The following is a 12,538-nucleotide window of genomic DNA, read 5'->3' on the forward strand; positions in this document are numbered from 1 at the left end:
ACCTTTTTATGCCCCTCTTCAGTCTTGTATTTGAAGATGAAATTTTCTGTTGAGCTCTGGTCTTTTCATCAGGAAGGTTTGGAAGTCCCCTGTTTTGTTGAATGTCCTCCCCTGAAAGATTATGCTTAGTTTTGTTTCTTTCTGGCTACTTGCATTATTTCTCTTTGAACTAGTAATTTTGGAATTTGCCTGCAGTATTCCTTGGCATATCCAATGTGGAATCTCTTTCGGGAGGTGATTGATGGATTCTTTCAATGACTATTTTGCCTTCTGGTTCTAAGACCTCAGGGCAGTTTTCCTTGATGATTTTCTGAAAGATGCTGTCCAGGCTCTTTTTTTCATCACAGTTTTTGGATAATTTTAAAATAATTTTTAAATTGTCTTTCCTGGATCTATTTTCCAGGTCAGTTCAGTGAGGTATTTTATGTTTTCTTATATTTTTTTATTCTTTTCTTTCTGTTTGACTGATTCTTGATATCTCATAGAGTCATTAGCTTCCACTTGCCCAAATTCTAGTTTTTAACAAATGGTTTCCTTCTATTAGATTTTATACCCCCTTTTCCATTTGGCAAATTCTACTTTTTTTTTTTTTTGGTGAGGCAATCAGGGTTAAGTGACTTGCCCAGGGTCACACAGCTAGTAAGTATTATGTATCTGAGACCATATTTGAACTCAGGTCCTCCTGACTTTAGGGCAGGTGCTCTATCCACTGTGGCACCTAGCTGTCCTGTTGGTTGGGGGGAGGGTTGTTTTTTGGGTTTTTTGGTTTTGTTGGCTAGGCAATGGGGTTAAATGACTTGCTCACACTCACACAGCTAATAAGTGTTATGTACCTGAGGCCATATTTGAACTCAGGTCCTCCTGAGTCTAGGCCTGGTGCTCTATCCATTGCCCCACCTAGCTGCCTCTGTTTCTGCTTTTTGCTGATGTTTGCCTATTTCCTGGCTTTTAAAGTTGAGCTCTCCTGCTAGATCACAGGGGGCAGTGACTCAGCTTCTTGTGATAGGAGCCCAGGACCTAGTCACTAGCTTTATGTGCTGGGGCCTTAAGTGCTGGCAGCTGGAGGCTGTAGGGGTCTGGCAGCTTATGTAGTGCTGAGCTAGGCTTAGCAGCACTGGAACTGTGGGGTGGGGGTGGGGACTCTCGCCCCTGGAGGACACCTGCTCACTGGGGCTTCTTTGAAGCACTTGACTGTTTAGCTGCTGCAGGATATCTGCCAGCCTGGAGTTGTGCTGAGGCACTGGGAGATTTGGCTGCTGGAGAACACGGGCGCACGTGGTGGTTTTGTGAATGGTATTTATAGGATCCCCTCGTCTGTGCTGAGGTACTCGAGGTGGCCTGGTGTTGGTGTTTACCTGCTTCACCACCCTGGGGCTCAGGATCTCCCAGGTTTGCTGAGGTGGGGTTTGACACTGGCTTGCCGGGATAATTCCTGTCCTGTACTGCTCCCCCTCCCCCAGAGCAAGAGGGGCCTTTCCCGTTAGTCCCCCAAGCTTATTGGGCTACAAGACTGCTGCACCTTGTGTTTCTGCTGGCTCGGCTCTCAGGTTTTTCCTGGGGTGATATTTTCTGGGCTTTCAGAGGTCAAGAAGGGAGGGTGAGAGAAGTTCAACTTTTTTTTTAACCAAACAATGAATTCTTATCCCAAAAGCTTAAATCTGTACATTTGTCAAACACAAGATTGCTATAATGATATGCTACTAGTTCTAGTTCTCCTAACTTTACTTTGCATCAGAGGAACCTAGTGTTTGGTAGTTCCATTTCTTAGGGCATGGTGTTGTTGTTGAGGCACTTCTGTTGTGTCCCAACTCTCCATGACCCCATTTGGGATTTTCTTGGCAAAGATCCTGGAATGGTTTTTGCTGTTTTTTTCTGCAGCTCATTTTACAGATGAGAAACTGAGGCAAACAGGGTCACACAACTAATAAGTGTCTGAGGCTGGAGTTGAGTTCAGGTCCTCCTGACTCCAGGCCCACTTCTCCACCTAGCTGCCCTATGATGATATACTATAATTTGCTTAGCAATTCCCCATTCAAAGGACCTCCATCCCTCCTACCCCTTTAGTTTCTGATTTTTTTGCTCCTATGAAGAATGGCTCTAAATGAGTTTTACACATATAGATAGATCATTTTTATCTTTCTTTGATTTCTTAGGGGTATTCACCTATTAGTAGTGTGGCTGGGTCAGAGGGCATGTGTGGTTTGGTAATTCTGGGGACCTCGTTCAAATTGCTTTCCAGAATAGCTGGAGTAATTCACAGTTCCACCAATAGTGTACTGGAGTTCTTGTTTTCTCACAGCCTCTCCGGTATTTATTTTCTTCTCCTTTTGTCATGTTTGCTAGTCTGATAAATGTGAGATAGGATGTTGCTTTAATTTGCATTTCTCTAATTATTAGTCATTTAGAGCATTTTTCAAATGATTGTTGATAATTTGGATTTCTAACTTTGAAAACTGCCTTTTCACAATGAGTTTTTAGTGAGCATTTAAGTACTAAGGGCTGGAATGGTAGTTCTGTAAATTGTTCTGGTTCTACTCCATTTTATATCATAAGAACCCATAGTTTTTGCTAGCTATTCCATTAGTCTTCCCAAGACACAGGGAGAATTTTGGAGAGTTTTTCAAACAGTTCTTTAGAAACATCTGGCAGATCTGAAGTGTGTCACTGGCCTCTCTAAGGCTGCCTTGATTGAGCATAAGAGAGCTCCAGCCATTGAGGGCTAGGCAGCAATTGGCCATCAACATCACTTATGCATTCCTTGTGGGTGGAGCTCAATATTGTAATAGGCAGTGTGGAGGATATCACAGAAAAGAGGTGTTGGGGAGACAATATTTACCTGTGAAAAAGACAACATAGAACCTGGAGTAGTCTCTCCAGCTCATCAGACTCTGTTATGTCCTATATAGTGAAGATCCAAGATGTTCTTTTCTTTTTGGCACCCAGGACAAGAAAAAGAGCCTTTGACATCCCAGGGGACAGTCCATCATAGACTTGATTAAAAATACTTCCTTGTTCTTCTGTTTTGCTTTCCCTGGAGACGGCTCTATTTCAGCCTCATTAATGTTATTTATGAAGGAGCGGTGGGCCCTTTAGCTAGCTCCCTATAGCTGTTCTAAAACTCAGAAGAATAATCTGCACCCTTGGGGCCCCATATGACTCTTTCTTAACAGTTGAGCGCCTCCTATGTGCCAAACACTGAGCTAAGAGCTAGGATACAAAGAAAGAGAAAAGACAGTCCCTGCCCTTGAGAAGCTACAATCTAATGGGGGAGACAACAAGCAGCAACTATATATACTGGGTAAATAGGAAATAATCAGCAGAGGGAAGGTACTAGAATTAAGGGGGATTAGGAAAAGCTTTCTGCAGAAGGTGGGGATTTTAGCTGGGACTTGAAGGCCAGGGAGTCCAGGAGGTAGAGATGAGGAGAGAGAGCATTGTAGGCATGGAAGACAGCCAGAGTAAATGCCTGCAGCCAAGAAATTAAATGTCTTGTTTGAGGAATGCCAGGAAGGGTTGAGACACATGCTGGGTTGTGAAGGACTTTGAGTGCCAAATAAAAGGTTCTGTATTTGATCTTGGAGATGATAGAGAGCCATTGGAATTTATTGAATAGAGAAATCACATAGTCAGACCTGTACTTTTAAAAAAATCACTAGTGGTTGAATGGAGGATGTATTGGAGGGAGGAAAGCCTTGAGACAGACCTAGCACCAAGCTATTGCAGTATTCAAGGTGTGAGGTGATGAGGGCCTGCAAGAGTGCTGGCAATGTCAGGAGAGAAGGGGTCATGTTTGAGAAATGTTGTAGAGGTGAAATTGACAGACCTTTGCAGCTGATTGGGTATGGGGGGTGAGATAGTGAGGAGTTGAGGACACCTGGGTTTCAGGCCTGGGGGACTGGGAGATTGGTAGTTCCCTTGACATTAGTAGGGAAGTTAGAAAGAGGAAAGGGTTTGAGGGGAAAGGCCTACTTCTTGAGGCAGGGTTGACTAAAAAACAGGAATCAAGAAACCAGAACCCAGCCCAGAGATATCCTTTCTTCAGCATTCCCAATGAGTGGTCATCCACCTTCTGTTTGAAGACCTTCATTGTACAGGAAATCCACTGACTCTTCCCACAGTATCTTTCACTTTTTAAAAGGTTTTACTGATTTTTTTTAAAATTTTTACGTTGCAGACGGTTTCATATGTATCCCCGGTTTCCCTTGTAACAAAGAAAAATCTTATCAGCAAATATTTATCATTTGTTTGTTTGTTTGTTTGTTTGTTTGTTTTGGTGAGGCAATTTGGATTAAGCGACTTGCCCAGGGTCATATGGCTAGTAAGTATCAAGTGTCTGGTCTGAGAGCATATTTAAACGCAGGTCCTCCTGACTCCAGGGCCAGTCTGTCAGCAGATATTTAGCCGGCACTGTGTTAAGTACTAGAGATACAAAGACTAAAAGGAAGCAGTATTTGCTTATATTTTTATAAGGAGGGAGAACATGTAAAGAAGATATATACAAAGTAATTTTGGGAGGGGTGACATTGGGAGCTGGTGGGGGGCATCAGGAAAGATTTCATGAAAATGGTGACACTTGAGCTGAGTCTCATAGAGGTGAGAGGATTATAATCCGCACAGGGAAGATAATCTGAAAAGGGCATTAAGGTGGGAGGTGGAATGTTCTATCTGAGGAATAGAAAGAGAGCTAATTTGGCAGGATTGTACAGTGCATAAAGAAGAGTAATATATATAGTAAGGCCAGAAAGGTGATTGGGGCCAAGGCTGTGAAGGACTTCATACGCCTGACAGAGTTTAAATTTGATCCAAGCAGCCATAGGGAGCCACTGGAGTTTTTGATTATGGAAATGACATGGGTAGACCTGGGCTTTAAGAAGATAAAATTTGCCAGCTGTTGGAGGATAAATTAAAAGAGATTTTTGAGGCAAGGAGAATAATTAGGAGGCTTTTACAAGTGAGAGGTGATGAGGTCCTGAGCTAGTGTAATGGCAGTATTTGGAGGGAAATAAAATAAGGGAAGAGAAGGGAATAAGCATTTATATACCACTATACTAAGGCTTTAAAATGATTATCTCATTTGAGTTTCACAACAACCCTTCGAGGTAGGTGCTGCAGTTGTAATCCTCACGGGTTAAGTGACTTGTCTAGGGCTGCACAGCTAGTGGAAGTCTGGGGCCAGATTTGAACTTGAACTCAGGCCTTCCTAACCAGCCCCATTTTTCTATCCACTTTGACACCTAGCTACTTTGTATGAGTCAGAAAGAATGGTTTAGAATTTGAGATGTCTTGGAGATAGAAATGAGATTTGTTAGCTGAATATGGAATATGGAATGAGAGAAAAGTAAGGCATCAAAGATAGGTTACAAACTTGGGTGACCGGGAGAATGGGTGGTTCCCTCAGCAGTAATAAGAAAGTTTGGAAGAGAGGTGGATTTGGAGACAAAAGGGGTGCAGGGATAATGATTTCTGTTTAGTACCTGTTGGATTTGAGCTATCTATAGGGCATCCAATTTGAAATGTCTAGTAGGCAGTTTGTAGGGAATAACTAAAAGCTCAAATAACTCTAAGCAGAGAAAAAATGACATGATTGTAGTGGGGCTTTAAGAGATTGCAAAAACATCCAGTTAATCATATCTGACCATGATAGCCACATTTTGTATCCATAGTCCTCTATGTCTCCTGGGAAAATTGAGTTTATTTATCATCATTTGCATTTCTCTTATTAAGAAATTAGAAATAATATTTCATATGGCTGTTAAAAGTTTGCCATGCTTCTTTTGAAAAAAATTTGTTTATATTCTTTGACCTGTTAATTCCCTATAATATCTTTGATGTAAGATGATGTCTTTTATCTTATGTCCTATACCTGTAGATATTATATCTATATACCTTTCAAATATTTGATGGGAAAAAAAAAAGTATTTGCTCCTAGCAGCATTAATTTTGTTTATCCAAAAACTTCAGTGCTACCATTTCACTTTTGGATGTTGAAAAATTGTTAGGAAATTTTTTCTTATGCCGGACCTAAATGTGCTTTTGAAGATGGCTATCATGTCTCCCACCACATCTTTCTTCTCCAGGTAAACCACCTCAGTTCCTTCAAGCTATCATTGTTATTAACTCACCACCCTGTTCCTAGAGATGGAGGGGAAAAACATGGCAGTTTTGTAAATGGGAAAAAATAGGAGCCAAAGGAGTTTTCCAGATGATCCCTTGAAGCAGTAATATTATTTTTCTTTGTTTTTATAGTTATTTGCATTTGTAGTTATTCTCCAGAACATACCACAGAGATGGGGCTAAGAGATTTTCCCCAGTTTCTAGATGGGAGAATGTAGGAGCTCTGAATTCAAAGCGGAGGCAAGATTTCTCATTCCTACTGGCATATTTTAGACTATGTGGAATTTCTGTCTCCAAAAAAAGCCAAGTTTATAATGGGAACTGGGCTCTCAAGTAGTCTCAGTTTAAAAGGGTATGAATGCTTTGCACATAGTAGACACTGAATAAATGTTTGAATTAAAGATAAAGGAATAAAATAGTTGAATTTAATGTAGTCAGTAAATTATAACTTTAGATGACGAACTTGCTTCTTGTGACCTAAATAAATTTTTTTTTTTAATAACAGGTAAGGTCCCTGGGGATGACTGCCCCCTTGTGTGGGGACAGTGCTCACACTGTTTCCACATGCACTGTATTCTCAAGTGGCTTAATTCTCAGCAAGTGCAGCAGCATTGTCCCATGTGTCGACAGGAATGGAAGTTCAAGGAGTGACTGATAGCTTCTGTGACATCTGCCTTCTACCTGTCATGTGGTGAAGAACTCTGTAACCTTGGGCATATTGATCCCAAGCTACAAAAAGGGGTCATTTTTACACTCCTGTAGGCCTTGATCCTTTTAGCAGGAACCTGAGACCACCCACATAATAGGAAGGACGTGGGAGACAAGGTGGGCACACAGTCACCTTTCTTCTTCTGATGTGTTTTAACCCTCTCTGTTAGTGGATAGAAGCTGGTGTGGTTGCAGGATTAGGCTTCTTTGATTATAAGAGGGTTGGAAGGAGGACTGGACTTGATTTTGTTTTTTTCCATTTTACAGTGTTGAAACTTTTTATCTTGAGAACTAAAATTCATTAAACTGTCAGAGCCTTGCTAAAGGCCCTAGGGCCCCCCAGTTCTTCACTTGATAGGTTTATAAGTCTTTGATGTGTCTTGATATGAAAATGCTCATGAATAAACATTTCTGTGAAACATCAGTGAGGCCCTCCTGTAAAAACAAACAAACAAAAAACCAGAGGAGACTTACTGCTGCTTTAGGGCTTTCGGATATAAATTAAACAGGTAAGAAGACATAAACACTAGGAGGGGGACAAGCAGTGACTAGAACACACTGGGGTGAGACAGAGGTATTTCTGTATGCATCGAATTCTCAAATAGCTTAACTTGGCTCATGTTTAACAGTCCAAGGGAATAGTTCTTGTTGACAGAGTAGAAAAAGCATTTGGGGGAGGGTGTGGTGAATACTGTACAATGAGAAATTTGGGGAGAGAAGTCAGACACAAATGGAACTGGAGTTTATACCCCCAAATGGCTCCATGAAAGCCCCAAAAAACAGAACAAGAAACATTAGGAGAGGTTGTTCATTGGAGAGGACATGCTTGGCATGTGTGAAGGTTTGATCCTCAGCATCTTTAAAGTGGGGGCTTTTGTGAAAGGCATCGTGGCCTAGTGGAGAGAACACTGGACTTAGGAGTCAGGAAGACCTGGACTCAAATACTTCCTGTGGTGACCCGGACCCAAGTCACTTAGTGTCTCTGTACCTCAGTTTTCTCATCTGTAAAATGTAGAAATTGGACTAGATGACCTCTAAAGTCTCTGCCATTTCTAAATAGATGATCCTCTGAAACCATACTGGCCATTGAGGCTGGGCACTTGTTTTCTTCTGCCTCCACCCTTTTCATTTATTTTACTGATGCTCTCGTTCATATCGTTGTAACTCTTTAATGGTACCTGATCCATTAAAGCCCTCCCTTGTAAGGAAAATCAGCACATTGCCTGTGTCTGATAATGATTAATCACCACATTTTGCCACTGCTACAATTAATGATGTGAAGCTTTCTTATTTTTTTAAAGACTGAGTTTCCCTGTCCTGGTCAGACTATAAGTTCGTTGGCCCCATCCCATTCTGGTCAGCATAGGATCTTGGACCTCCTCCATTTCTAATCTAGGTCAGTTTGAACCTTCTTAGGCAACCTCAGACTATCTTCCAACCTTACCTCATCCCCACCCCCACTCCCACTCTCAGGGGCTCGCCATATTAAGGCGGTACTTGGTGTAGACAGACTTCAACTCAGAACTGCCAGGTTCAAGAGATGTGCCAGCTTCAGCATCCCTAATACCAGGGGTATGCACCAGCACACCCAGTTTGTCAAGTGTTTTGTTGTCATTTTTCTTTACGTTATTATCATTTTTGATCCTGTGATATAGAATCATAGGATGTTAGAGATGGCAAAAAAGCACCTTTTGTCTGAATACAGATTGAAGCATACTTGTTTTACTTTATTTTTCTAGAGGTTTTTTGTTTTCTTTCACAACATGACTATTAGGGATATCTTTTGCATGACTACACATGTATAACCTATATGAAATTGCTTGCCTTCTCAATGAGGGAGGGTAGGGAGGGAGGAAGAGAGAGAATTTGGAACTCAGAGTTTTAAAAATGAATGTTAAAAATTGTTTTTGCATGTAACTGGGAAAAAATAAAATACTGAAAAAAAAAAGAAAAAAAGCACTTTAGAGATAATCTAGTTCAACTTCAATATACAGAGAGCTTGTTTTCCACTCCTACTGTGTCTCTTCAGCTTTCAGATAACCTTTACTAAGCAGGCCAGTGATGCCAGAGGATGTTACCAGAGTCATGGCGTGACATAGCTGGATGTTTTTCTTTCCCCAAGGAAGTTGCAAGAAATATAGTTTGTCTAATAGAAACAGTAAACACCTCGAGGGCAGATCCTCTCAAACATATTTTGCATTTCCCCGGGCACTTAAAAGTAATGGTATTTGCACAGTGTGCATTTAATAAAAACTCTTCAGATGGTATTGAATGCTCCTTAAAGGAGGATAGCTCTACTTTTATCAGTCTTATAACCTGGGAAGTGGGTAAGGATAGTTGAGGAAGTCCATGTCACCTCATTTCCACTCTAGTCCTTCACATATTTCCTTCATCTGAGCCATGTGAGCTTCCTGGCTATCGTATTTTCAGCCCCCCTCCTGTTAGGAGAATCCACTGGTTTAAAATTGCCGCGTGCCGCCCCCCCCAGAGTTCGAGGAAGTGACACCAACTTCAGAACAGTCTTTGTTCTCGACCGACCAAGAATTTCTGTTTTTCATATCTTGCCCCTTTGTCTCTTAGATGTCACTGACCCAAACAGATCCCCCCTCCCACGATGAAACAACCTGCTAAGCTCTCAGAATCTCCATGGAATCTTTGTTTAGAAACCTATTTTAAATGCTGATATCAAAGAGTTGCTTTTCTCTTCACTTCAAATAATGAGTTAATAATATTGTCACTTTCCACCATTAGCCCAGGAAGGACATCTTTGCTGGCCAGCTCCTGTCCTTCCTTGCTGTGTGTCTGCTGTAGTGTTCCAGTCAGGAACAGATTGGCCACAGAATTTGTTACCATTGCGCCTGACCCCTAAGAAACCGTACTTAATGTCATTTGCCTTTCCCCCACTCTGAACCTGGGGTTCTTAGGGCTAGCTAAGTTAGGACAAACTCCAAATACTTGAGGTACTTTGGGATTCAGCCCACATTTTCCACTTTAAATGGTGTGTGCACCTTCTAAAACAAATTGGTCTTCCATCACTTGGGTTGTGTGAAAGGGGTCCCTGAGAAAGGGCTGGATATCAAACAATATTTGGAAAGATTGGGATGGTACCAAGTTCTAAGGTCATCCAACCTAGCACATGCCTGGGCACCGAAGTGTGGGTTCTCACCTGGCCTGATATCCTTACATCCACTGAAAGCTTCAGGCTGTAGATGCTGAACCAGGAGGTTAAGTATTGCTGAGCCAGCTCGAGGAGATAGCTGGACTTGGAGATGTCCAGGACTTCCAGGGTGCAAGACCAAAGATTGTCTTTATTTGTTTCCATGGATTTCCCTGCCTTTGAGGGCGAGCAAAGAATTTCGCACAGCTCCTGCTTGGCACCCCCCTTCTCTCCCCAAGTGGAGGTGGTGCTGCTGGGGCTTTAGAGCAGCTTAAGAGCTGACTCCGCCCCCGCAGGTTCCCCCCTCCTTCCTTTGCTCTGCTTGCCTCCTGCCTTTCCTGTGTTTGGGGTGCTGCAACTGGGAGGGAAGGCGCGGAGCCCCCCAGGCCCGCCTCCACCCCCGCTCGCCACACAGTATGCCCTGCAGCACCTCCGATATAAAGAGCAATCGGGCTCCTCAAAGGCTCAGAGCGTGTGGTCGCTGGAAGAAAGGGTACTACAGCTTGTCCGTCGTGAGTCTGTCCCATTTGTCCTCCCCAATGCCTTCCCCCGGGAAGCTAGTGGCGGCTCTCCTGGCCCTTGGCCTCTTGCTGGTGCCACCCAGTCACGCCTGGTACAAGCAATCAGCCGGACCCAGCTACTACTCCGTGGGCCGGGCGTCAGGGCTGCTGTCTGGCATCCGCCGCTCTCCATATGCCAGGCGCTCTGACTTGGTGCAGGACAGCGGAGACACTGGAAACAGCGCCTTTCCTGAGCCTCGAACCAGCCTTCGGAACCTCGTGAGTGTTGGGTGACTGGGGCATCCCGCGACAGGACGAGGCAGGGTGCCCTGAGAGGATCCAGAGGGCTGGGGGTGGGTGGCAGGTGATGAGGGGGGGGATGAGTCTGGAAAAGGTGCGGGGCGCAGGACGGCTAGGGGAACCCATGCGGGAGGCTGGGGCTGCCGTCCAGGATGCGTCTCGCCTTCTTTACCTGTACGGTCCCCTTACTATCTAGGCGGTTTGTGTGAAGGACATCACCCCGAATCTGCAGAGTTGCGAGCTGCTTCCAGATGGGCTCGGGACTTTCCAGTGCAAGGCAGATGTTTTCCTGTCTCTGGACTCGGCTGACTGTCTCAGCACCTGACGTTTCCTATCCCCAGCAGACCCTGGGAGGAAAATGGAGAGCTGAAACCTCGACATCCCAGCCCACCTCCTATCCCTTCTCACCCAAAAATGAATAAAGTGAAAAAGTGAGACCACTTTAGAGTCTGTATGCTAGCTCCTGGGGACGAGTATGGGGGCGGGGTGGGGGGGTTGGGGGGGAGGAAAGAGGGGCGAGAAGTAGGGCCCCTCACGAGTTCTCAAATTGGAAGCTTTAAAGTTTCTGAGATGTGCCAATTGCAAAATAGCACTGGAGGTCCCCGTCCCGTTCCAGTCCTACCCTCTTCGTTTCCCTCATCACAATCACATGCAGGCACACACTCCATTACTTGTGGACTTGGTCATTGGTCGTGATTCCCATGGGGGATTTTGTGTTGTGTTGTGGTTGGGGAAGGAATCTCGCTTTCTCCCTGTCCTTTTCCGGTAATCCTTTTAATGTACAAATATTGCTGGGAAAGATGAAATATTGACCCCAGTGGTTTATTTTTAATTGGATCAGCAGGTTTGGGGAGAGATCTTCACAATTCAGTCTTAGGATAACAAGGAACCTAAGATGAAAAGAAGGATTTATGGAAAGGACTTGAAAATAAAATAAAATTGAATTAAAATTTAAAAAAGGATGGTAGCGATACAGTAGGAAAATGGTTATTTACTTGACTGATTTCAAGTCCCAGCTCTGCTTGGGACCTTGACCTTAAGCAAATCACTTTAATATCTCTGGGCCTCAGTTTTCCCATCTACAAAATTAAGGGATTTGAGTATATGGTCACTGAGGTCTCTTCCAGGTTTAAAATCTATGATCCTAATGCAAGAAGGCTGACCCCTGTATGTAACATGGAGATATCCTTGTGTGGCTGGAAGGGAACAAGAACAGACATCTTTAGCCTCTTTTCCCCCAACCTTCTCCAAGGGAGACCTTATTTCCTTGCCAGGAGGGGAAGCAGGAAGTTGGGACCAGAAGCTTGACCACTCTACTCAGAGAGAGAGACTACTAGGCTAGAATTATATCTATCTATCTATCTGCTCCCGAAATATTGTTAGTCTGGAGGATGTAGTTTTCAGGTCCAATTAAACCTGTGATTGCTGTTTTATTAATGGAAGAAGCAGGAACCCACACTGTATATCTAAGGCTTGACCCCTTTTCCGCCAAATACCAGCTCCACAATGAACACACATGACACAGGAAAAAAAACAAACAAAACCCCTAGTTTATCCAAATTCCATAGCCAGACAGAAATCAGAGAAAGTATATGTAGGAGAATATATACCAGACAAAACAGTAAAAGAGCAAGGCACTTCAGCCTAACTCAAGGAAGAGAGTGCTAGGTCTAGTGTAGCGAGCTGGTGACAGGGTCACGATGGAGACTGCTAGCTCCCCTCGTGTTGGCTTCTTCCCTGAGTCTTTGCCCTCAGCAAC

General features: G+C 43.5%; 2 protein-coding genes across 3 annotated transcripts in view; both read left to right on the forward strand.

Moving 5' to 3' along the window:
- Positions 1 to 7,246, forward strand: part of ANAPC11 (anaphase promoting complex subunit 11) — a 30,241-nt gene extending 22,995 nt beyond the window's left edge. For both annotated transcript variants that reach the window (XM_078155865.1, XM_021000893.2), the window contains exon 3: positions 6,620 to 7,246. In XM_078155865.1, coding sequence (XP_078011991.1) covers positions 6,620 to 6,765 — 146 coding nt within the window. In that variant the 3' untranslated portion in view covers positions 6,766 to 7,246. The remainder of the gene's footprint in view (positions 1 to 6,619) is intronic.
- Positions 7,247 to 7,338: 92 nt separating this feature from the next.
- NPB (neuropeptide B) lies at positions 7,339 to 11,219 on the forward strand. The gene is made up of 2 exons (XM_021000892.2): positions 7,339 to 10,758; positions 10,976 to 11,219. Exons 1-2 carry the CDS (start codon positions 10,396 to 10,398, stop codon positions 11,102 to 11,104), a joined length of 492 nt encoding a protein of 163 aa, XP_020856551.1. The 5' UTR covers positions 7,339 to 10,395; the 3' UTR covers positions 11,105 to 11,219.
- Positions 11,220 to 12,538: the final 1,319 nt, after the last annotated feature.

This window comes from Phascolarctos cinereus, unplaced genomic scaffold (assembly GCF_003287225.1).
Source record: "Phascolarctos cinereus isolate Bilbo 61053 unplaced genomic scaffold, phaCin_HiC Scaffold_5;HRSCAF=322, whole genome shotgun sequence".
NCBI lineage: Eukaryota > Metazoa > Chordata > Mammalia > Diprotodontia > Phascolarctidae > Phascolarctos > Phascolarctos cinereus.